The 25,213-nt window shown below is 48.6% G+C and overlaps 1 protein-coding gene across 1 annotated transcript in view; it reads left to right on the top strand.

Moving 5' to 3' along the window:
- COL15A1 (collagen type XV alpha 1 chain) overlaps window positions 1-25,213 on the top strand; it is a gene marked incomplete at both ends in the record, with an annotated part of 112,753 nt that overhangs the window by 71,937 nt on the left and 15,603 nt on the right. Inside the window, 15 exons of the mRNA XM_080708923.1 lie at window positions 7,270-7,305; window positions 7,693-7,833; window positions 8,026-8,094; window positions 8,891-8,926; window positions 9,036-9,119; window positions 11,199-11,264; window positions 13,176-13,211; window positions 15,047-15,109; window positions 17,765-17,833; window positions 17,940-17,975; window positions 20,702-20,755; window positions 20,853-20,912; window positions 22,195-22,263; window positions 22,375-22,416; window positions 24,839-24,884. Of these exons, the coding sequence (XP_080565049.1) occupies window positions 7,270-7,305; window positions 7,693-7,833; window positions 8,026-8,094; window positions 8,891-8,926; window positions 9,036-9,119; window positions 11,199-11,264; window positions 13,176-13,211; window positions 15,047-15,109; window positions 17,765-17,833; window positions 17,940-17,975; window positions 20,702-20,755; window positions 20,853-20,912; window positions 22,195-22,263; window positions 22,375-22,416; window positions 24,839-24,884 (907 nt within the window). The remainder of the gene's footprint in view (window positions 1-7,269; window positions 7,306-7,692; window positions 7,834-8,025; window positions 8,095-8,890; window positions 8,927-9,035; window positions 9,120-11,198; window positions 11,265-13,175; window positions 13,212-15,046; window positions 15,110-17,764; window positions 17,834-17,939; window positions 17,976-20,701; window positions 20,756-20,852; window positions 20,913-22,194; window positions 22,264-22,374; window positions 22,417-24,838; window positions 24,885-25,213) is intronic.

Below are 25,213 nucleotides of genomic sequence, written 5' to 3'. Positions count from 1 at the left end.
CTGTCTCCGCCTCCTAAGCGGGATTACAAGCATGCACCACCATGCCCAGCAGAGGTTATTAGCATGACATTTATGCAGCTGAGACTGTTCATATCCATGACACTAAAAATGTCAGCTTCCCTCTGTCCCCACCCACCCTGCCAGAGAGCCCAGGTACTCTTTCTGTACCCTTAAATGCTAGCACAGGCTTTATGAGCATTTGATGAATGCATGAGTGAACGAAACTTCCTTCAGACGCCATTTGACCTGCCATTCACAGTCTGGTCTGCTTTTGGTGCCTCATCCTCTGCCGGTAGGCTCATCCGTCTCCTGTCTGTAAGCCTGTGCCGGTGCTGTGAGAGGGAGGGATCACTGCCCCTCCAGCCTTTCCAATGAGATAAGACATTTGGCAAATCGAGGCAATAAAAATAAGAACCATGTACTAGTGATGTGGTCAGTAGTGCTGACCAGGGTTGAGAGGAAAGGGAGTCTGTCCTCCACCCTGGGGTGTGGGTGGGGGCATCTGTGCACACCCCCCACGTACACACACAAAAAGACACACCGCCCAGACACCATCCTCCCTGAACTGAGTTTCCAACTTCCATGGCTCTTGAGTATGTTTATTTTAATTGAAACAGTAACCCAATTTCATAGGAAATGCATTTCTCAGAAAATGAAACAACTGTTGAGCATTTAGAGAATTCATCTCACAGGTACCAACTGTTTCATGAAAAAGTGAAATTTGCAGGAAGCACCACGACCTAGACTCTTCCTGCCTGTTCTTACCAGCTCCCTTCGCCACCGCACCCAGGCCTCCCACACTGTCCGTACCCAGGCCACATCTGCACACAAGTGCCCCACCCTGGCTGCTCTGGAGAGCTGGGAGCGCAGGGGAGGCACGGCGGAGTGGCAGCTTGCCCAGGATGACTGCTGGAGATGAATCCTGTGTTTATTTGTTGGTTTGTTTCTAAAATTTGTTCTGCACCCCAGTATGTTGCACTGTGTGTAGATGATAGTTTCTGGTCAAATAAAAGCAGAAGGGACTTGGGAATTTGTATCTGGAGAGCTGGAAGGAAGCTTTGCATATGCTATCTAGCTTAAAAAAAAAAGTAAGCCAGGTATGGTGACATGTGCTTGTAATCCCAGTACTTGGGAGGGTGGGAAAGGAGGATCGCAGGTTTGAAGCCAGCCTCAGCAGCTTAGTGAGGCTCTCAGCAACTTAGTGACACCCTATTTCCAAATAAAGTATTTTAAAAAAGTCTGTGGATATAGCCCGGAGGTAGAAAGCTCATGGGTTCCATCCCCAGTACCACTCAAAAAGTAAACCAAGAAACATGGTCTAAATGTAAAATAACAAAACAGGCTGAATGTAGCTCAGTGTGCGATCTCAGGGATGTTATAATACACAGACCCAATGATACGTTTGATCTTTGGCTCCCCTCCATGATATCTCTCCTTCAGCTTGCATACCTCCAGCAGCAAGGCCCTCATTCCCTGCCCAAGCAATGCCTCCCATAGATGGACAGGTCCATTTATAATTATTATTATCAAATGTAGGCTTGTAGGTATAATCTTAATGACTATCCACATTTTGATGACAATCTGAGTTCACTGATAGAACTATTCCTTATTCTCCAAATTAAGATGAGGAGCTAACCCTAAGATCTTTAGCTCAAGAAAGCTAGATGGGGGTGGCCTGCTCTCTCTGCTTCAGAATGCTCTGGAAAGTATGCAAAGGATCATGGCCCTCTGAAAATCACCCCACTCTTCTTTTTTTTTTTTTTTTTTTTTTTTTGCTTCTCTTGCTTATTTCAGAATCTAGGTCATTCATGTTATTCTTCATTCTCAAAAGGTACTGAGACACCCAGGCAAGAAAGAAATTTTCTTAATACCCAGAATTACTGAGGAATGTTGAGCTCTCAGAACCAGTGTTGAGTACTATCTCACTGGGCCCAAAATGTCATTGTGAAATCGGCTTCTGTCTATTCCATAGGATGTAAGAGAAGAGCAATGAAATCACTACCACCTTCTCTTTCTCCAAATAACCCCTTTGGCCTTTGAACAAGTCCCTAAATCTTGTATAACAAAGATCCTTCAAGCTAGACATGGTGGTGCATGCCTGTAATCCTAGTACTTGGGAGCCTGAGAAAGGAAGATTGCAGGTTCACAGCCAGTCTCAGCAATTTAGCGAGGCCCTCCACAACATAGTGAGACTCATTTCAAAATAAAAGAATAGCCGGGCGTGGTGGCGCACGCTTGTAATCCCCGCACTTGGGAGGCTGAGACAGGAGGATCATGCAGGTTCAAAGCCAGCCTCAGCTACTTAGTGAGGCTCTCAGCAACTCAGTGAGACCCTGTTTCTAAATAAAATATAAAACAGGTCTGGAAGTATAGCCCAGAGGTAGAAAGCCTCTGGGTTTCACCCCCAGTACCACCAAAAAAAAAAAAAAATTAAAAATAAAAGAATAAAATTGGGCTGGGAGTGTATCTTGGAGGAGGAAGAATTCCTCTATCCCCAGTACTACCAAAAAAAAAAGGAAAAGAAAAAAGGACTCATGAATCTGTTCCATTCTTTGAAGTTTCTGTATGTCAAAATGTCAAAAACTAGTCATCTTCTCGCCGGGCGTGGTGGTGCACGCTTGTAATCCCCATACTTGGGAGGCAGAGACAGGAGGATCGTGCAGGTTTGAGGCCAACCTCAGCTACTTAGTGAGGTTCTCAGCAATTTAGTGAGATCCTGTTTCCAAATAAGCTACAAAATAGGGCTGGAATATAGCCTGGAGGTAGAAAGCTTCTGGGTTCCACCCCCAGTACCACACACACACATACACACACACACACACACACACACACACACACACACACGTAAACTAGTAATCTTCTCAGTGATCCAGTTCACCATAATGAGACAAAATCTCTAATTAGTTCAAAATCATAATTTTCAGCTGGTGTGGTGATACACACTTGGGAGGCTAAGACAGGAGGATTCCAAGTTCAAAGACAGCCTCAGCAAGTAGTAAGACTCTCATCAACCTAGTGAGATCCCGTTTCCAAATAAAAACAAAATAGGGCTGGAGTGTGGCTTGGAGGTAGAATGCCCCTGGGTTCCATCCCCAGTACCAAAAAAACCCCATGATTTTACCACATGTGGCACAAGTGTATCATATCCCTTGAACAGTGTTGTCATTATAGAGCTGATCTTCCGTCTTTCATCACTTAAACAGCTACACTAGCAACTCTGCTAGACAGAATTCCAAGATAGTACCAGGCCTCATCACACAAAACTTCTCCAAGGAATAAAGTACAACTCCACCCTCTCTATTTTGGAGGTACGGAGTCTATCCTCAGCCTTTTCATCAAAGTTCTCACTTTTCACCCTACCTTATCACCAAAATCCCAGTAAGATGGACTCCCCCATTCCCAACCTAATCTCTTCCTGTTCCAAACTGGAGGCCATCCTATCTGTGAGCCAGTGGAGTGTATCCAAACACTAGCCCTCCACCTTGTACAAACTGGATAAAATCATGTTTCTGAGGCAGATATGGAGGTCCAAAATGTCTTCTAGAACTTCTTTTGAAACTGTTACAAGATGCATTCGTGGCCTGAAAGGAATGAGGAAAGCACCAAAAACATAGTTTTCACCTCATGAGCATCGTTTTCTTGCACAGGGACAAGTGGCAGGGCAGCTGTAAGACGTTCAGACGCGGGGCTTCTTAGCTTCCATTTCACTATAGCCTGGACAGTGGTTTCACTTGTTGCTGGGAAGGTACAGAAGGTTGGCACTTCCCTCCAAAATGGGTGGTGGCAGGCAGGCAGCTGGCAATGGTGTGACTGTCACACCCAAGAGACGCAGAGAAACCGTAGACTCTGGATGAGGCAGCAAAATAGGAACTCAATTATTTGAGTCTTGTCTGTGCCCCAGGTAGAAGGTCACGCTCAGTTTCTTTTCCTTTTTCTTTTTCTTTTTCTTTTTCTTTCTTTCTTTTTTTCTTTTCTTTTCCTTTTTCTTTTTCTTTTTCTTTTTTCTTTTTTTCTTTTTTTTTGGTGGTACTGGGGTTCCTGGAAGCCCTTCTACCTCTGGGCTACACTCCCAGACCTATTTTTATATTTTATTTGGAAAAAGGGTCTCTTAAGCCAGTGTGGCTGGGTTCGAACCTGCGCGATCCTCCTGTCTCTGCCTCCCAAGTGCGGAGATTACAAGCGTGCGCCACCACGCCCGGCCTCACGCTCAGTTTCTATGTGGCAGGGCTGGCCAGAGGCAGGTGACAGGTCCCAGTTGTGGCTGCTTCCTTCACCCAGCTTCCTTCTCCCCCACTTCTCCGGAGGGCAGGGTGTGCCCACTGGCTTCTGGGCCAGGGAGGTGCCCAAGGTGCACCCAAAGAGGGTTTTAAGTGCAAAAAAAGTCAGTGTCACCCCAGTGTCACTCTCCCTGCCATGGAAGGGGGAAAGGGGAAGATTGTGATATGTTAGCTGCAGACCCATCATGTGCAGGTCTTTCTGCTGGACACTCCGAGCCTCACCTTTGTCATTTACCACAAGATCTTTGTTTAGGCTCACCCTTGATGAGAGTCCCAAAGAATCACTGCTGGAAGGAACCTGGAACATTATTTAGCTCCCTAGTTTCCTAACAGTGTCCTGGCAGAACTGTGAGACATCGTGAAAGTGCCTTGGGGCCGTTAGATGGAGGGACAGAGCCATTCCATCTTAGACAGTCTTTTAAAATTGATGTTCATTATAAAAGCAGTCTAAGAATATACATTTTTAGCTGGGAATGGTGGCGCATGCTTTTAATCCCAGCATTTAGAAGGCTGAGACAGGAGGATCACGGTTCACAGCCAGCCTCAGCTACTTAGGCCATTTGCAACTCAGTGAGACCCTGTTTCCAAATAAAGAATAAAAAATAGGGCTGGGGGTATAGCTCAGAGATAGAATGCCCCTGCGTTCCATCCCCAGACCTGCAATATATGTGTGTGTGTGTGTGTGTGTGTGTGTGTGCATGTGTGTGTGTGTGTGCGTGTGCGTGTGTGTACACATATATACATACATATACATATATATTTTTTGTTGCTTCTGCACGCTGTGTTTCCTCCTTAATTATCCTTGGTGGGGATGCCCTTTAGTCATGTTTTCAGGGCGGGTCTATAAAAGGCAGAGTTTCTCCGCGTGAATGTGTAAGATGTCTTCTTTTACTCTCATTCAGCTGGATGTAGAATTCCAAGTTCGAAGTCATCTGCTCTTGGCAGCTTGAACATAAAGTCAGATTTCACTCTGATTCTCAGCCTGTCAAAAGTCACCTGACTTTTCCCTGTGGTGGGGAGGGGATTTACTTTTCTTTGTTCTTAGTCTATTGAAATTCTCTTACATTATAACTAGATGTGGATTCTTTGTGAAATTTACTCTCATTTATTCTTCTTGGTATTTTATGGCCTTTTGGGAAAAAAGAGGGAGTACTCTTTAATATGGAGACTAACGTGTGTGGAAGTTTTTTCCAGAAAATTTCTACCTTTTGTCTCTTCAAATAAATCCTTCCTTTTCGTTCTTCTTTTTTGTCTTCTGTATCCACCTCTCCAATTAAACAGGTAGTAGAACTTCTGACTCTGTCATCTGACTTCTAGCTTGTCATTCTTTCTAGATCTTTGTCCTCTTGTGTTGCTTTCTGAGAGAATCTTGTAACCTTATCTTTTCTGTTAATTCTCTCTTCACATATGTGTATTCTGTTACTCAGCACTTCTTCTTTAGAGGTCTTCCAACAGTTATGCGTCTTTATTTCCAAATTCAGAACCACTGTTCTTATTTTGTAGTAGCCTGTCCTTGTTTAATGGTTATAACATCTTTCTTTTTCTCCACTAGAATATATATTATGTAATTAAAGTCCTGGTTGGATTGCTTTTTGTAACACTATTTCCTCTAGTGTGTTTTCTATTACTGTCTTTGCTGTGTCTCCTTCATAGTGTTGTTCTTTTTGTGATTGATGATTCTTGCTCATGTGTCTGCTTTCAAACTTGAGATATAGCTTTAGTTTGTTTTAAATGGGAAGTAGCTACTTTTGAGGCTTTTGAGTTTCAGAAACGGATGGAAGGAATAGAATGAACCATCAGACTGGAGGCTTCTGCAGGTGATTTGAGCTTTGGGAGCCTGTGGACCTTCTAGGACTCTCTGCTCTCCTGGGGCTCTACCCTATCTCTTTGCTCCAATAAACAACTCTTATTGTTCTTGTGGCACTAAGGCCCTCAGAGGTGTCCCCATGACAAGAGTGGGAAAAAGGAGGTGAGACGAGATGGTCAGGGCTGGGTGGCTGCCCTGTGTCCCTCCCAGAGGCCCCTGGGCCACACCCTGCTCCTGCTTCCTGCACCACTTTGCAGGATCCTTTCCTCCCTGTGGTTTCTGCTGCAGCCTCCCATCTATTGCCTTTAGCATTCCTATTTCAGATCCAAAGTGGCTCCCTACTTATTTTCAAACATGGCTATTAGAACTGCCCATTCTATCACTCCTACGGGCTTCATAGAAGAAGGAGACTCCAGCCCAGGGAGCGAGCGAGCTGGGGGAAGGGCACAGTCTTAGATGACTGCCACGTTGTAGCGGTGTCCAACCTCCTTCCGTGTGGCCATGCCATTGCTGGCTTATCTCTTTCAGGTGCTTTGTGTTTTCCTCAGAGACTCGCCAGCTGAGAGCCCCCATGTTAAGCAGTGTCTCCTGTAGCTGGCCGCCTTGACCACCTGCCCTCTGCTCAGGGATCACAGCTGGCTCCTTTCTGTGGAATCTGTGTCTAACTGTCCTGGAAACTGCACTGATTCCCTCTAGGGGTGGACACATAACCTGCCCCAGTGCAATTCCTGTCCCCATTCTGTCCCCTGGGGCCACTTTAGATATTTCCAGAAGAAAATCAGGCATCACCCCCATGTCTCTAAGAGTCCAGGGGGTACGTGTCGAGTTCTTGAAGCCTTCTCTTGGTTTAGAGCAGGAGAAGCCTGGCCTCTGTCATGAGATGGTGGGGGAGGGGCCCTCAGCACACCAGTGGCTCTCTGGGGGCCTTCTGTGATTTCCTGGTTCATCTCCAATTTGTCTGGTTCACTCTTGAGCTGGGGATGAGCTAACAGTTGAAGAATGGGTTTCACATACTTTCAGCATGACTTGCCTCCTATGGCCATGTGTTCAGCTCAGAGCCATCAGCCAAACCCCAGACAGAGAGAGTCCCCTTTCAATATCCTGTTACTGAATTATCTGTAATTCTGCATTTCCTAATATACCTCATGGAATATATGCTCACGGGCCCATGCTTGTGTTTTTCAGGGAGCCAGAGGTCCTAACGGCTCAGTTGGTGAAAAGGTAAATAAAGCATCTCCCCCAACCCTGCTCCCTCTCCTTGGTTTGCTGTGGTTGGACTTCTGGGCTGGAGCATTGAATATATAAATGTAGCAGAGCAGAGAAATACACACATCAGAGGAAATGCTGGGGCAGGGCAGCTGGGGATGGTGGGGACCAAGTGCCCTGCGGGTTCCCCGCACCCCCACAAACTCATCTGCAGGAGCACATCGGCTGCTCTGCAAGGGAAATGTCACCTAGCATGACACCTGTTTCTGTGACATTAAGCAGTACCGATCAGAGAATTCATCAGCCTAATTAACTTCAGAGAGCACATTTCTGACTCAGGTGTGTGCCGCCCCTTCCACCAGGGGATCCTGGGTGGTAATCAGCCTCTCCTCTTCCTTACAGGGTGACCCTGGCAGCAGGGGCTTACCGGGACCCCCAGGGAAGAATGGACAAGTTGGCAGTCCTGGAGTCATGGGGCCCCCCGGGCCTCCAGGGCCCCCAGGGCCCCCAGGTCCTGGATGTACAACGGAACTTGGATTTGAGGTACTTGTCCGCTTGCTGTGGTTAAATACCGATATGTATTAAGGACCACTGGAAAGAGCAGCTCGGGAAATGCTGGTCCTGGGGCAGAGGCTGCCGATTTGCCTCTGAGCCCCCCAGTTCCCAAAACCACACCTGGCACATGCTGGCTCTTGGGAATCAGATCTGAAAGCTCCATTCTCCCTCCTTCCCTAGGATACGGAAGGCTCGGGAAGCATCACGCTGCTGAGTGAACCAAGAATCCCCAGGCCGACTGCTTCAAGTGTAGGTGGACTTTGCAAACCTCCCTGTGAGGACTGTCCTGATGTCATGCTGGAGCAGGGAGGCAGGGTGGAGGATCCTGGCTCTGCCCCTTTCAATCCTTCACCCGCCCTGTGTCTTCAGCTCCCACCTGTGCAGCGGGAGACTTTACAACCTGTCCTTTACAGCCTGTTTCTCCAGGGGGTAACACAGTTTTGCACAAAATGTCGTGTGGGGAAACTGGAAAACTATCTTTGTTTCTTTATCTCTCTTCTCTTTTCCTCTCCTTTCCTCTCCTCTCCTCTCCTCTCCTCTTCTCTTCTCTTCTCTCTCTCTCTTTCTCTTTCTCTCCAAGCATCTTTCTGTCTCTGCCTCCCTTCTGCTGCTCCTTCAATCCTTTGGCCCATGTCAAAACCCTTTGGTCCTGACAGGTACCCCTCCCCAGTGTCTATTCCTGGGAGGTGTTGCCCGTGTTCACTGTGATGTCTGCTCTCATAAGGACACCCCTCTGGATCTCATTATCTTTGTGACATGGGTCCTGGAGCTGAGCACCCAGGAGGGAACAGATCAGCCCCTTCTGTGATTGAGCAGAGGGCTCTGAGACTGGGGTCAAGAGGACACTCACCTGGTACAGAGAGAGAGAGAGCCTCTGAGTCTCCTGATGTAGAAGGAGAATTTGCTCTTATTCTTCTCTCTGGTTGAGCAAAGTCAGTGAGAGAGCTTAGGGAGAGCTGACAAGATGGGAAGAGAGGTGGAGAGTGAGCACAGTGAATAGAGGAAATCAAAGGATGGCTTCTTATCTGCCTGTTTATTTTTCCAGGGTCTCAAAGGGGAGAAAGGAGACCAGGGACCCAAGGTAAGGTCACTGATCAAAAGCGGGAGGACTTTCCAGCCTGGTTCTTGAAGTATTATTTCTGTGCAATTATTTCTTTTATTATTATTTCTCACTTCTCCTTTTTCACCAGGGTGAAAGAGGACTGGATGGAAGCAGCACCGTGGGTCCCCCTGGGCCCAGGGGCCCACCTGGGCGCATCGAGGTCTTACCCAGCGTAAGTGCCAAGGTTGGAGCTTGGCTATGTGTTTTTTTGCTTTTGCTGGAGGGAGATCAGGTGGGCCACCACTGCAGGGCCTCCAGGTTGCTAGCTGTGCTGAGACAAGTGGAAGGCAGCTGGTGTGGAGCTTCCGCCCCGCAGCAAGCTCTCCATCTGTTCCTGCCTGGTGCTACTGTTCTTTCATACAGCACCTCCAGAACCCTCTTCTCTGATTGCTAGAATTTGGGGTCAACTCAAGAAGCAGCCTAGAAGCATGAGACGTGTTAGAGTCCTGAGAAAGCCCCAAATAAGAAGTGTCCATCTTCCGCAGCCAAGTTCTAAACAAGTTGACAAGTCAAGCCAAAGGCAAAGAGGTTCAGAGGCCATCTTTGTTGCTGATGGAGGGTGGATTGAAGGCCTGCACCCAGTGGGAGGGCCAAATGTTCCTGCTGACTGATCCTGGGGTCAGATTTTTCTACCAGCTATTGAGTATGCTTCCTAAAGGCAGGAAAAGCCAAATGAAAGGATGGTACACTGCTAAGTCTGCCCAGATAGGCTTCCCCAAACCCTCCACATTCCAGGTCAGAAGAGACAGGGTCAAGAGAAGCCAAGGGTGACACTCTATGAGCTCCTTTGTGTCAAGGAAACATATTTGGACGACCCCTTTGGACAACTCTTTGGCAGCTTAGTAAAACTAAAAATATTCGTACTCCAGAATTCCACATGGGAAGATCTCCACATGAGGAGGGGAAGCACCCCCTTCCTCTCCAACCTCCATCAACAGGGAAGTCAGTAACATGTGAATTTGACTTTATCATTAAAATCTTCATCATACAGCGATGGCCTGGCAACATGTCTCCTCCACTTGTTCCCTGAGGCTTTTTTAAAAATTATTATTCTTTTTATCCTCACTGCCTGGTATGAGCAGCAGGCGTCATCAGCATTAGCTTAATGAAACATGGAAATATTTCCGTCATCAACACTCTAGGATATATACTCATGGGCACACACTCTGTATGAGTTTCCATACCAGGCCCTGTGAGTGTAAAGATAAGGTACAAATTGTGCCCAGTGTAGTCAGGACAGTGGCTGGACAGAGGCAAAAGACTGTAAATGGAGAAGCACTGGAGGAAAGATGGTTTGAGATATGGAAAATTAAGAAAGACCCTCTGGAGGAAGAATCTTTGTACGGGGCTGGAAAGCTAAGAAGGATCTTTCCAAGTAGGCACAGAAGACAGAAAGTCTCACGTTCCAGTGGCAGCTGTACCCTGTGCCAAGAGAGAATGGCACTGAGCGATGTGCCCCAGGCAAAGGGAGCTGATGACACGGGTTGGTGGGTAGTGATGGAACCTGGAGAAGGCTGGAGTGTATTGTCATCAGAACATGGTCAGCTTGGTATTAGGCCACTACAGTCATGAAATATTGGGACCTTTCTGGGAGAAACAGCATCATGCTGGTAAGGGACAGGAAGTTCCAAATAACTGGGAAAAGGATGACTAGAGTTAAAAGAAAAGGACAATATGATTTAAAAATATCGAGTATGGGTAAGTGGGAGGAAAAATAGGTAATCTTGTATGCTTCTGGTAAAAGTGTAAATTGGGCGGCCCCGTTGGATGGCTCTTTGGCAATCTGTTGATACTAAAAATAGACATACTCTGAAATTCCACATACTCCAGATCTCCACACAATATGGTTGAGTGAAAAACAGCAAATTGAAGAATCATACATACAGCCTGATGCCATTTATGTAAAATAACCACATACACCCACACATACCCCAACACTATATGCTTTCTAAGGGCACATATGTGTGTGTGTGTGTGTGTGTGTGTGTGTGTGTGTGTGTGTGTGTTTAAAATTTTGAAAGAGGGAAGGCATTCATGTATCATGTCATTTTAAAGTTAATTAAAGGAGCAAAGTGACAAGTCAGCTCAGGCCTTTGAGTAGGGAGCGGGGAGAGAGGGGCATTGGGCAGTGGCTTTGGGGTGTTACCAATGTGTGCTACGCTGGGTGACTTCAATTAAAGCCTCTTCCAGAAACAAGACAAGTGCATGCCATCCTGGGTCCTCATTGTGTGATTGTTTTTTCTCCTTTCAGTCTTTGATCAATATTACCCATGGATCCATGAATTTCTCGGACATTCCTGAGCTCATGGGGCCTCCGGTTTGTATCTATGGCTTCCCTAAAGTGGAATTCTTACAGAGATAACTCCATTGAAGCATTGTCAAGCCAGATTGAGATCCTTGTAGTTCCCGAAGCATAGCACTAGAATAGATCAAAGCAGGGTGGAAGGAGAACTTCACACTTCTGAAAAGCTGCTATCATATTAATTTGATCATGCAGAGAGAGTTGTGTCCAGTGCAGGAGAAGCTTCCAAGGCTATAACGAAAATCAGATAATCCCACTAACAGATCGAGGATGTGCAATGCATTGAGACTGCCTTTATCTGCATTATCCCATTTGACAGGATAAGAGGAGTGCAGAGGGACCTATTGTGCTAATGAGCAAGAAGAGGGACCGTGACTTGCTTCAGTCTTTTTAGCCCCATTTTAAAGATGAGGAAATTAACACACAAGGAAGTCACATTATTTTGCAAGTTGGCAAAGTTGGCCCACGGTGCTACAGGCCCGAGAGGAAAGAAGCCTCCCCCTCCTCCCTGTGCAATAAATCCCCTTGTATCCACTGGGAGCTGCGGAGAGAGGAACGCTCTGGCCTTGGGATCCTGGGGGTTTCAGCCCCATCTCCACCACACACACTACCCTGAGCCCCGGAGTCTGTTCTCTGCTAGCACTTCGCCAGTCTTTAGGGTGGTTTATAGGACGCAAGGGATGTGAAACTCCTCTGTATATCAATCTGCAAGTAATTATGGAGGCGGAGGCGTATACCGGCACAGCTGTGGGATACAGATGTCTGCTGGGGCCCCCACCTCTGCAGATCCAATGAATTGGCCCAAGCCTCCATCTATCCTTGTCCTGGGGAAAACCCGGTACTGGCTTGAAGATTTCGTTGGTTATCTGAGAGGCTCCTCTGCCACCGGGTTTTTTCTTCTGTGGAGTGATGTCTGTCATGGGCCATCTCCCTGTATCTCCATATTTCATCCACCTGAGCCCCCTTTACTTGATTGTTACCAAAATGATCCATTCAAAAGATGCCAGTTATCAAAACACTAAGGCGAACCACTTCACTGGCAAAAGCCCATCCACCGAGAATCTCTGTTTTCACCAAACTCCTGAAGTAGATAGGATATTAGATGGACTGATACTGAAGCAAGACACAAGCAGCCTAAAAGCAGACTGGACGGCTCTCTCTGCGGGTCCCTGGGCCCTGTCTGCCTGCGTCGCCATGCCCAGCGCGCCTCTCTTTCCCGCTTCCTTCCCAACCGCTGTCCTCCCCATGGGTGAATACAGGCCCCTTCATCCCTAATGCTTTACCAGCTTCTCCTGCTTGTTGGCAGTTCCCTTCTAAGGGGTCTCAGGACATCACCGTATGCTTTCCCACTCCAGTATGTCAAGAAGCTTGTCACTGTCTCGTTATCTCCCTCACACCACCAAATCTGCCACTCACATACCTTTAATAGCAGCAGGTATCTATGGATGGCAGAAAGAGGAGTCTTGGCCCCTGGAGTAATAAAGTACAAAATTCTCTGTCTCGGGTCTTTTAAAATTCTCACTCCTACCAAGAAAAAAGAGCTAACCCCACTAACATGCACCCGCATCTACCCCCGGCCCCAGCTCACCTCCCGAGCCCACTTCTCAGACTTTGCTTATCCAGGTCCCCAATGCTGCTCTGTTGCCCCAGGGATCTCAAAGGCTGAGTGGCTGACATGGAGGAGGAAGCCGTGAAGCTCTGGCTGAGAGGGAGTGGGCTTGGGTCCTGGAGCTCAGCTTCTGCCTGTAGCCCTAACCGGCAGGTGGCATTAAGGTTTCTCCCTCCCGGACTTCAGCACCCTTCTCTGTGGAGCGGCAAAGCAAGCTCAGGAGCTCACGGTGGGGGACAGGCTCTGGCCCTGGGAAGACACTGGGACCCATGGGTTCCTGCTGATTGCGAACATTCCTTGTCTTTGGTTCGTCACAGGGGCCGGATGGTTTGCCTGGGCTGCCCGGATTTCCAGTAAGTCCCATCTGTGTCTCATGACTGTGCTCATGCCGTCCCTTCCACCAGAACGACATTTCCCTCCAGCTCTGCATGACCAAGCTTTTAGCACCATCTTGTTCATTAATCTTTGTCTCCTTGCTCCCACCTGGAAGCGTCCCTTCTTTGAGCCCCACAGGCTTTCTTTTCACCACTTTTATGATTCTCTTAGTTATCTGTGCCTTTCTCTACCGCTCTGTGGACAGCTGGTGGAGGAGCAGCTCTCACTCGTGTCTCTTTACCCCAGGACCAACCAAAACCTGAGCCAGCAGTTGGCTTGCTATGAATGAAAGTCGATGAGCCAAATATGCCAAGTAGAAAAAGGCAAAGTAGATAGTCCCTAAAAGATAGGATGTTGGTGATGGGAAGCAGTGGAGGGAGAGGAGCCATGGAATAGGAGTCATAGTGTGTGTGAGCGCCATCATGGTGCTCTCCTCATGGTTGGTGGAAAATGTGCGTCTGCAGAGAAAGTGATTAGTTTTGTCTAAAAGTTGAAGCCTGTGCTGAAGACCAAGGCCTGGCCCCAGGGTGGGACCTGCACAGTCTCTCCCAGACCCTGAAACTCTGAAAGGATTAGTGCCACCAGGTGACAGGCACTGCTTCCAGGACAAGTGAAGGAAATTTATCAAAACTCTAGTAGAAATTCATTCTTCACGGTGGAATCATAGGTGATCTCGTTCACATTTTTCTGAACTTTTTACATTTTCAAAAGGCGTATAAACTACGGTAACACTGAAAAACTGGACTTTAGAAGTCAGAAGAGGGAGCGCCGGCCACAAGATGGAGATGAACTTTTTGGAGGGGAGAGGGAAGACTGAGTTTCAGGGTAAACTTGGCTTTTTCGGGACCCAGAGACTATTCCAGAACACATACTTCTTTAAATGAATGTGTCTGTGTCCTCAGGGAGCCCCAGCATCCTCAGCACCCCTGGACCATCGCAGGGCACAAGGGAAGGGTCAAATAGGTGGGATCCCGGCCATCAGCCTCTAGCAAGGGAAGCGCCACTTGACATACTTACGTCTTGGGCTTTCATTTAAGACTTTATATGAAAAAAAGGAAAGAAAAGGAGGGCTAGTACTGGGGAGTGAGCTTTACTGCTGAACAATAATAATAAATATTTGAAAGCCTCTTCTGCTTTCACCCAGAAGACAAAATAGTGCTTGTGAAAAGCTAAGAATAGTGATGAAATGCCTTTGGGCAGATGTTGTGACTAGGTAAGTCATTGTCACCGATAGCATTTTTTGGAGTTAGAAGAGGTCACCTCTGGATGGGTGTGTGGCATTTGGCTCTGCAGAGAGGGGATGGGCAACCCTGCAGGGGTGACATGAGCATCAGGACAGAGCCATTGAGGGACACAGGGAGGTCAAGGGGAGAGAGTCCACCCTGGGGTAGATGAGCTGCCATGGCCTGGCTGGGGTGGGTTTAGGTGTCAGGCTTGGATGTCAGATCCCATCTCATAGGCAGTAGGGAACCAGCAAAGGGAGTCATGGAGGGCGAGTACTGGGGAGTGGGCTGCAGGATGGCCTAGGAGAGCCGTGGATGAGCCAAGCCGCAGACACAGGTCACAGCCTGCTTCAGCTGTACCTGCCCTGCTGGAGGAAGCCTCCAGGCCTCCTACCCTCAGTGCAGCCCTCTTTCTGCTGGACCACAATTTTTGGACCTCTCATAGTTAAGAAAACATCCTGGCTAGTCAGGACTCCCACCTACCTGGCAATGGCGTACTATTCTACTTTTTGTGAAAAAAAAAATTTTTTTTCTGGTTAAGGCATTTTATTTTAACAAACAACACAATACTCTCCAATGATTGCTTCCAGGGCCCCAGAGGACCAAAAGGCGACACCGGAGTGCCTGGATTTCCAGGGCTGAAAGGAGACCAGGTGAGAGGGACCCTGGGTGGGCTTGGGCTCCGGGATTTGCTTACCATTTCCAATTGGCTGAACATAGCTGTTAACTTTCTTTTTCCTCTGAGATATAGTTTATATACCAGAAAGTTAATCCCTACAAATTGTACACTTCAGTAATTTTTAGTACATTCGCAATGTTGTGCAACCAACACCACTCTCTAATTCTAGAACATTTTCATCATGTTCCAAAGAAACCCGGTGTGTACTGGCAGTCGCTTCCAGCTGTTTCTTTAATGTGCATCTTTAATGTGTGTCTGGGAATCTTGTTGAAGTCAAGCTACAATAATAAATTTTGTGATATTGGTAAAAAGAGTGGCATATCAATAGAATAGAATAAAAATATATCTAAAAATAATCTCAGGGTTCCTCCATGGCACAGGTTGGCTATGGGAGGGGGGAGGGTGAAATTGACTTTTATGATTATTTGGAAAGAGAACACGACACAGTACTCCCTTGAGTACTGTGACCACATGCACTGTGCTGGGTGTGGCCACCTGCTGGGCATCTTCCCTAGGGAGCACACTCCTCAAGGACAGGCTTTTCTGGACCTTTGGTACTAGCACTGGGCCTGGTGCACAAAAGACACTAAAGACACTTGGTAGATGAAGCAGCGTATAACTAATGAACGAAACCAACGCCCATATTTTGAATTGTAAGTTAGGGCGTTCTGCAACTGATGACCATCTTGGTGAAAGATCCTTGGAATAAATATCCCATGCATAAGAGCACTTCCTGAATATTCCATGCACGTAGACCACTTCCTGAGAATCAGGAAGAACCAATTCTTGTTCTTTCCACATTTGCCTCTTAGAATTAACTTCCCAGTCAGGTGTTGTGACACAAGCCTGTAATTCCAGCTCTTGGAAGCTGAAACAAGAGAATTGCAAGTTCAAAGCAAGCCTTAGCGAATTAGTGAGACCCTCAGAAACTTAGTAAGACCCTGTTTCAAAATAAAAATAAAATGGGGCTGGGGGTATAGTTTGGAGGTAGAATGCCTCTGGGCTTGGTCCTCTTCCCCCCCCCCAAAAAAGAATAATTAATGTCCCACTTGGCTTTTATAGGTAAGGGGGGAGTAACATCATAAGCAAATCACAGAGACTCTGGATTGGATTCACTATTCACCCCTCTTATCCTCTGCCCCAAGTGTGCCAGGTTTTCAGTACTGAGCAATAGGGCTATGGAAATAAGATATGAGGGGCAAAGAGGCAAAGAGGCCACAGAGAGTGTCCTCTGCCATGATGGAGATATGCACAGGGCAGGGAGCCTGCCTTGGGTGGTGGGGCTGGCATGCTTTGCAGGAGGGTAGAACATTATGATTCTCTCTCTCCCCCTTTCCATCATGCCATATTGGCCTCCAAGAAGGAGGAGAGAGACTCCAGTATCTATTGGGCCACAATGGCAGGGGTGGAAGGGTCAGTGTGCTGGCCCAAGGTTTGGGGGTAATGTGCTGGGATGCTATTGCTGCCAGGGGCCTGAGGAGATAAGATGGGGCAGCTCTGACTTGGGAGGCAGTCTGGTCATGCAAGAGCGGGTCTTGCTTTCTGTGTTCTGTTTCTCATGTGGCAAGGTCAGGTAGATCTAGAGGGGCCAGCATGCCATGCCTGTCCATAACTCCCTGCCACTTTGAGTGACTGGAACAGACGCCCAGGTGGCCCTGCTCCAGTCATTGCAGCAAATGTGCCTCCCCTCACTCTACCTCTAACACTTTCATGCTTGCTTCTTCTTGCTGCGGGCGTGCTCAGGACTGCCTTCCCTTACCAGTGGAGTGGTAAGACCCAAGTAACACGTGTGGGCTTCGGGGATGGAGAGAAGAGGCTGTCCTGCTGGCTTTGATACCACTGCCTGCCTGCTTCCAGCCCCATTGAAAGGAGGTTTTGATGTGGCCTAGCCCAGCTCTCCAGGGGCCAGCATGGACTCAGAGGGATAAAGGTTTCTCTACTTGGCCTTGATCTCTAGACATATGTCTTCTCAGGAGCCTCCTGGGATAGTAGATGGCTCGGCTGAGGACAGGATCCTGTGTCCTTGCCCTAGTCTCCCATCTCCTCTTCCTCAGCAACTGAGATAGCTTTGCCTAAGTACATGTTTTCACAGAATCCTCAAACTTGGAGGCAACTTTGCATATGGAGCCATGGGGCCCCCGCATTGAGAGAAGCTGCTAGCATTTATACCTTTGTCTCTTTCCCAATTTCAGATGTTTAACAAGAATAATGATTCTTGGTGGGAACAAATCTCAAGTCAAGTTGTTAGGAAGACAAGCTACCAGATATAGTAGAGGCCAGAGGTCCCTGGAAAGGTGTCATGTGCCAAAACTAGACTGGACCATGCTGGGCTGGTCCTGGAGGGTTAGGAAGGAGGGTCCAGGTCTGTCGTCAGAGGGAGCCCTAGAGAGGCATGGGAGCCCATGACCTGTGCTCTAGGACAGTAACTGATGGTACCTGGGAGGAATAGGTGACAGGAGGCTGTGACAATACTCCAGTGAAAGGTAATGTTGGAGCAGTGGGGCTAGAGGGGTTCCGGGAAGCCAGGACAAAGGTGAGAATCATGGGGCAGGACTGAGGCATCTTAGTGACCTTCTGGACAAGGTGGCAGGAAGAGACCTGACTCATCAAAAGGTTCTCTGCTTTTCAGGGTGAGAAGGGAGAGCCTGGAGCCATCCTGACGGGGGATATTCCTCTGGAAAGGCTCAAGGGGAAAAAGGTAATCATTTCACCAGACCTCAAAGCCCCACAGCTACTTCAGCTTTCCTTCTTTGTGCCTGCAGCACTGTTCCCCTGAGTGACAAGCATATGTCTCCCCATTTTAGGGTGAACCTGGAATGCATGGAACCCCAGGACCCATGGTAAGTCAGTGCACCTCTCAGTGGGGTCTGGACTGGAGTATGAAGCATGTATCATACTTTTGCTTGTGTAGATTTGGGTGTCCCAGTTGTGAAAGGATGCAGGAAGCTCTGTGTGCATGAGGGTAAGCGAACTGCAGTTACATAAACATCTCAGCGTTGAGCACAGGGCCAGATGATTTCTCACTCTTGCAGGATCTACTGTGGTTCTTCCCTGTTGAGCCTCTTCCCTCCAGTCAGTGACTCAGGACCCATGCTGTGGTGTTGCCAACTTGTGGATTTGTGGTCACACCAGCATCTTCCAGCTGGCAGGCTCAGTTTGGGGTCAGAGAAGAGGCCATGGACGATAATGAGCATCATTTCTAGTTCATTCCACTGGCCAGAACTCAGATTCCTGGGGCCTCAGACATGTAGTTTAGCCATATGTCCAGGAAAGAGAGAGAACTGGGTAATCGTGGACATTCAAAGTTATACCACAGTGCTTGCAAGTTTCAGATTGCCAATTACCTGGGAACCTCAAAAGAAAGTCTCTTTGGGCTTTTTGGATTCTATTTGTGGATCTGTAACTTACCTACTTTGGGGTTATCAGCATATCATCTCCTTTCTCTGGGAAATTTTCCCCCACCTGTACCTGAAGCTGATAGAACGAGGTGGTCTAGGCCCTGCTGGCCTCGCTCTTCTAGGGATCTGAAAAAACCTCTGGGCTTCTGAACCCTTTTCATAACTAATCAGTCACTCAAGGATGAACCCTAAACTCTGTCATATATCCCCCACCACCGCCCGAATCCCACCATAAAGAAAATTCAGGTGGAGAATGTGTATGTGTGGGTCCAGCTTGCTGGTCCTTCGCGTGGTACATTTAATTTCACACTCAAAACCATAAGATGTGACTATTAGAACCCCTGTTTTATAGACGAGTGAACCAAGAATCAAAAAGCCTAAGTAACCAGGCCACTGTCCCATTGCTTGAAAGAAGCAGATGGGGGACTTGAGGCCAGCCCATCACACCCCATGTCTAGACGGCTTCACTGTACCCCACAGCTTCCAAGGAACATGCCGCCCTTGATTCTTTTGAAAGGTTGTGGGCTATGGAATTATACATGGGTTTGTTTGGTCGAAGCTGTATGTCAGGCCTGGGGAGAAAGGATCACACATTTGTATAGCAGACACGTGTCCATGATGAGTAGCCTGTAATGTTCCAGGTGCAGCTTTCAAAAGACTTTCTGAGGCCTCTGATCCCTGAAGTCAGATAGAATGAACACCCTGAAGTAGGTAGCTGACAGCTAAGCTAACTGGAGGACTCTTGTCCTCAACTAGTTAAACACTCACTAACCTCCAATACCACAAAATACAAATCACGATGAGGGCCAGCAGGCGGCTGCAGATGGCCGTGGCTGTTGTCCCACTGAAGGCCAGCTTGTGCACAGCTTGCCAAACACAGGCAGTAAGGGCTCCTTTTAATTTGCATAAAGATGCCATATGGGCTAGCTGTGGCCCTGGCGACTAGTATAGCTTACAACTCCTTTGCAAATGCACAAGGGTCTTGATGCTCAAAGTATGGTCCATGCACCCACATCACCAACATTACCTGGAGTTTGTTAGAAAAGCAGAACCCCTGGTTCAGCCCAGACATGCTGAACCCGCATTTTAATAAGACGTAGGCAGTTGCATTGCAGGTGGACACCTGAGAAGTGTTGACTAGAAACTGGCAACTAAGTGACGCGCCTATTACCGCCTCTGTCTTTGCTCTTCTTTCCCTAAGGCTCATGTGGACTGACTTATGGACAGACTCTGTTTCGGTGCGGTCTTTATTTGCCATTTTTGTGCATGGCTGTGTTAAGGATGACAAGGAAGGAGGAACTCTGAAGGCCCCAGATCTAACCTGCCATTCCTCTGGGGAACAGGGCTCCCTGAGTCATAGGAGTGTGACGACACAGACTGAAGGTCACATATATTCTAGCAAGAGATACATCATTGGTGGCTTTGTAGGCTAAGTCATCTGTATCCCGGATGCTGGATGGCAGGACGATTCCTGCAAGAGCTTGGAAGAGGGCAGTGGCTCTTTAACTCTTTTGTAAATCTTATTTTTTGTGGTACTGACAATTGAACCCAGAACCCTGAGCATATAAGGCAAGCACTCTGTCATTGAGCTATATCCCCGCCCCAAGGTGGTGGTTCAAGAAGCATGTGGATCCAGAAAGCCAGCACTAAACCAGGGTCCACAGGTCAGGGACTCAGCTGGAAGATTAGAGTTCCAGGCCAGGACTGGTACCTAGAATGGGTAGGAGCAGGGCAGGAACCAAGTCCTGGGGAAGGTAACCAAGCAGGCCAGCCTGATGGGGGAGGCAGGGCCACACCATGCGGGTAGCCCTGGGACATACGGCTGAGGATAAAGGTCCCAGTCCTGAGCCAGTCCAGTATCTGGCTAGCTGGACACTGAGGGCCTGAGCTATTGACCTCTTGATCCTTACTTATATCTGACTGTGAGGAGTTGGGCCCAGGCTCTGGAATGGGGCAGGGCCTGCAGGAAAGTGAGGTATGTTGAAGGAGGGGCAGGAGATAAGGAGACAGGCAGGCAGGTGCTCCATAACCATAGTCGCCTTCCTTCCCCCTCTCCGTGGGTAACCATCATCATTGCCCACAAAAGCAGGTTTGGTGCCCCCTCTCCTCCATCTTTCTGAACCTTGAGTTTCTGCTGTTTCCTAGTCTTAATTTTGTTTTGCCTCTAGGGTCCCAAAGGACCGCCAGGACACAAAGGAGAATTTGGCCTCCCGGGACGGCCGGTGGGTACCAGTGCTTGTTAAACTGGACACAAGGGGGTGTGTGGCCAGGGTGGCCTCTGGGTAGGAAGTCTACTAATGTGTCTCCTGTGGGTTTCAGGGTCGCCCAGGACTGAACGGCCTCAAGGGCGCCAAAGGAGATCGAGGGATCATGATGCCAGTGAGTGCCACATCCTGTCACCTGGGGCAGAGGGGACTTTTTGCTGATGTCCAGAATAGGGATGAGGGAGAGCTGCATCCAGTGAGTTGGGCTCACAACCTACATGTTCAGAAATTGTTTTCTTCTGCCTCCACTGCCACTTCCCCAGGTCCTGTAGCTTTTTCTCAGAAGGGTGCCTGTACCTCCAGCCTACTGTGCAGACCTGGGAGGGAGGGAGGGAGGGAGAGAGGGAGGGAGGGAGGGAGGTAGAAAGGGAACTGGATGCTCAGGAAGTGCAGTTCCAAATCCCAGGGCTTCTGACTCAAGGGTATTGTCCCCTCTCCCCCCTGTACACAGTCCCAGGGATTGCTCTCTTCACTAGGGCCTCAGTTAGTGCTTGTGAATATCAAAGGCAGGTCAACCACATGGGGGCATCAGCCTAGTCCAGACTCTAGGAGAAGGAAGCCAGTGTTTCTGAAGCACCATCTGTATATCAGACACTGTGAAAAGAGCTTTTAAGGATGGTAGCTTACATTGTCTTGGTGCTTGATACTCTGTGAGGAAAGTGGACCTGCACAAGTTAAGGCTCCCTGTGAAGGCCACCAGCTTCTAAGCACCATAAGACTCTACATCCACCGTTGCCTCTGTTGGGTCCCTATAGGTCCAGAAATCCAATGTTCCTGAAGCATTAAGGGTCCAACTCACACTCATTGTGAGAGTTGGGGGAAGCTGGTGGCTTCCTGTGAGTGGTCAATCCCGCTCTCCTCTTCTTGTGCCTGCCTGTCAGCACCCTGCTTCCCCACTGCAAGCCCTCCCCCAGGCCGGGAGGGAAAGATGTGGTATGGTCTTAGGGCCAGGCCAACCTGGCTTTGCACATCACTCTACTGTCTAACATGAGTATCGCACTTTTGCAAGAGGCCCTCCTTTGGGTACCACACTAGGACATATTGATAGAAAGGCAGAGGCTTCATATCATCTGAGCACTGCTCTGGGTTCCAATCTCAATTTTCTAGAAGTTGCTCTGTAGCCTTGAGCAGGTAGCTTCTCCTCTCTGGTCCTCATTATTTGCATATATCAACCAGGAACAGTGTTCATGGCTCCGCTTTCTCCCGATGGTTTGCTGTGAAGATGCTTTGAGATCACAGATGTGGAAGCACTCTGTGGACAGTCTGGCCTATCCACGGGAGAAGTTGGTTGCTTCCGAGGACCCTCCTTTCCCTGCTATGTGGGGGAAGTGTCCTGTAGCTGCCTCCGCCCTCGCAGCAGCCTGAACTCAGCATCTGCCTTTCTTTTCTCCCTTCAGGGACCACCTGGCCTACCGGGTCCTCCAGGGCCCCCTGGACCACCTGGAGCTGTGGTTAACATCAAAGGAGTGAGTTGGCGTGGGGGTGGGACATGCTTTGCAGGGTTTGCAATGGACACCAGATGGCTGGGCTGGAGTCGGGCGCCTGATGGCCTCACACTCTTGTTCTCTTTCCCACAGGCTGTTTTCCCAGTACCTGTTCGTCCACACTGCAAAATGGCAGTAAGTAGCACAGTCACTGTCTTCAAGAGTGGGCTTTGCACAGATAGCAACTCGGGGAAAAAGATCAGTCTGAGTGGTGGGCGCCTCCATCCAGGAAGCTCTCTCTCAGATGTCTTCTGTGCTCTAGGCATAGACCCGTAGGTGACTAGAAACTTCTAGACAACAGACAGGCCAATGATATACACTGGGGAGTCTAAGGTGCTCATGCTGGCTTCTTTAATAAAAGGTAATGTCTTTTGTTGATGTGTCTCCATTGTCTTCATGCTTGGAGAAGCATAAAAATGAGCAAAATAAACCCCTTTAAAACAGATCTTTTTAAAAATCAATGCCGACCTGTGGTTTCTGCACTTGTGGGAACTGAGGACTAAATTCTGTCACTGCTGCATTCCACCCTTCCCAGTGGTCACAGAGTCCCTGAGGAATACAGCCCTGAGAGGCAGGGATGACCCTTCCTACTGCATAATGACGAAATAGACTGACGCACAAGAGCTCCCTGGCTTGTCCAGGGTCATGGACATGATGGAGCGCCCAGCTGCACCCAGGCTACAGGTGCAGTCGCCGTGGTCCTGAGGCTCAGGTGCTTGTCTGGTCCCCCAGTCAGTCCCCCACACTGTCTCGGGTGTTTTGCTCATATTATTAAGAAAGTCTTATTTCTGTGGGGAACCCAGGAGAATAGGCCTGTCCCTGTGCACAGGCATGAGTCACAGGGTTGTGTGTAACTAGTCTGATTCACTCAACAAATATTTATTGAGCACTTACCCAGTTCCAACTACTCTGCTAGGCTCTGGGGATACAGGAATAGACCAGACAGGTGTGGTCTCTGCCCTCTCTGGCTTGCAAGTGACATTTTAGGAATATTCTTTGATGTGAGTTCATGGCTGATGGCTGATGGCTGCTGGAGATGGTGATGAGGCTTGGCCTCAAGACTTTAGAATGACACCATCTGGCTGAGTGTTTCCCCAGACACCTGTCGATGTCTGAACTTGAGGCCTCCAGGTATGCAGTCTAGCCCAGGAGCTCTGGCCTGGAAAAGCATAGGGTGGTAGCAAAGGGGCCTCCTGGTGCCCACGGTCTATAGGAGGACAGCAGCAACCCAATGTATGTTTATATCAATGGCCTGACACAATGGTGTCAGGGCTGGAAATATCCTCCTGCCACCTCAACCTCACTGTCACTCAGTTTCCTGACCACAGGTCTAAAGGAAATGGGCTGGCCCTGGGACCATTGGTGCAGTAGTACTAGAAGCCCTTCCCAACTTACATGATTGCAGGCTTTAAACAGGCCAGCCATGGGACAGCACTTGATAGACCTTTGTGAAAATGCTACTGTAGTTACCAAGACCTATTCAAGGATCCTCCTAGTAACCATGGCCTTTGGGGGTCATGGAGTTACTTAAAAGAAGGCAAAGCCAGGCTGAGAGCATTTCCTTTAAGTTTTGATTTCATGTTGTCTGGCTGGATACCAGGTAGCTGGGGCTCTCAAAGTGGACACTTTCAAATAGAAGTGCTGCCTCTCTCTCCCAGCATTCCACGAGCCCTTCTGATTTCAGCCCTTCCAACACCACGACAATTTACACTCACACCTGCAGAGGATGACCTTAGCAGCATCACTGCACAGCATCAGCTTGGTGCCACGACCTTCTCCTTAACTTAGAAATGATTTCTTTTTCTGGAAGATTTCCTCCTGCTCTCCCATCTTGTCTTGGTGACCCCTGGGCAGCTTGTGCCCCCACCCATCAGCAGAGAAGGATTCTAGTGCCAGATGAGTCATTTTTATTTCATCCATCAAATGGGGAAAAGGTGAAGGTATCAAATGAGAGGCTGTAGGCAGCCCCAGCTCACTAGATAAGAAAAACCAGGAAGCTGGAAAAAAGCTGGGCAGGTATAGTATCCAGAGCAGCCTGGACCTCAGACCTCTGGCACTTACTTAATGGGAGTCCAGAAAGCCCCTGATCCAATGCGAATCCCACTGTTAACTACCACTTCTGACAGCACTGCCCCTTATGCTAATATTTGTGCTCACAACAGCAAAGCCTCTGGCCGTCCTGGCTTTGGGACAGGGTACATGACTGGCTTGGATATTTGACCTCTCACCTCAGTCAATGGTCACTGATAAGAAGGGAGAACAAGAGTGCTCATTGCTGGCCAAACCAAAGCTGCCACGATTTGTTGTCTGAAAGCTTTGGGCTTCCCCTTTGCTTAGTGTTTGGCCTGTGGGTCTCAGTTCTGCACATTCTAGCCCATGACCTGGGATTTCTGTGTTGAAAGCTACTGGGGAGCTCAGGGCTTTGGGGCTCCAGAGCCAGAGGAAGACCTGAGTCCAGGCATTACCTCTTTTGTCACATGCCCTAGGACTGTGGCTGCCTGCATGGTACGTGCCGGGGCAGGGCTCCCAGGGTCTGAGCTGGCCTTTCTCTTCTCAGGTCGATGCTGCTCATCCCGGGGATGCAGAGCTCATCACCTTTCACGGTACACACGCCTGTCTTCACTGCATGCTTCTCTGGGACATTTCCTGGCCTAGTGGCTTTGAAGAAGCTTGTTTTCAAGTGTCCAGGGCTGGGCACTCTCAGAGGAGGTGGTCAGAGAGGTCTGATGGGGAGTGGTGGGAGGGGTGGCAGCCGAGCAAGGCTGTGGGGTGGGACACTTCTGTTTGGTTTTGTTACGCATCTATCTGTTCTACACGCCTTAAGTCGTTAGCAGGAAGCACTTCATTTGTTCATTTGTTAATCCCTTCACGAGACAGTCACTGATGCCAGTTTCTCACTACTGTTATCCTGTGCACTGGGCTGAGACAGATG

The sequence above is a fragment of the Muscardinus avellanarius genome (genome assembly GCF_963383645.1).
Source record: "Muscardinus avellanarius genome assembly, chromosome: 13".
In the NCBI taxonomy this organism is placed as follows: Eukaryota; Metazoa; Chordata; class Mammalia; order Rodentia; family Gliridae; genus Muscardinus; species Muscardinus avellanarius.
Note: the sequence above shows the minus strand (reverse complement) of the source record. Positions and strands in the feature narration are given on the sequence as shown.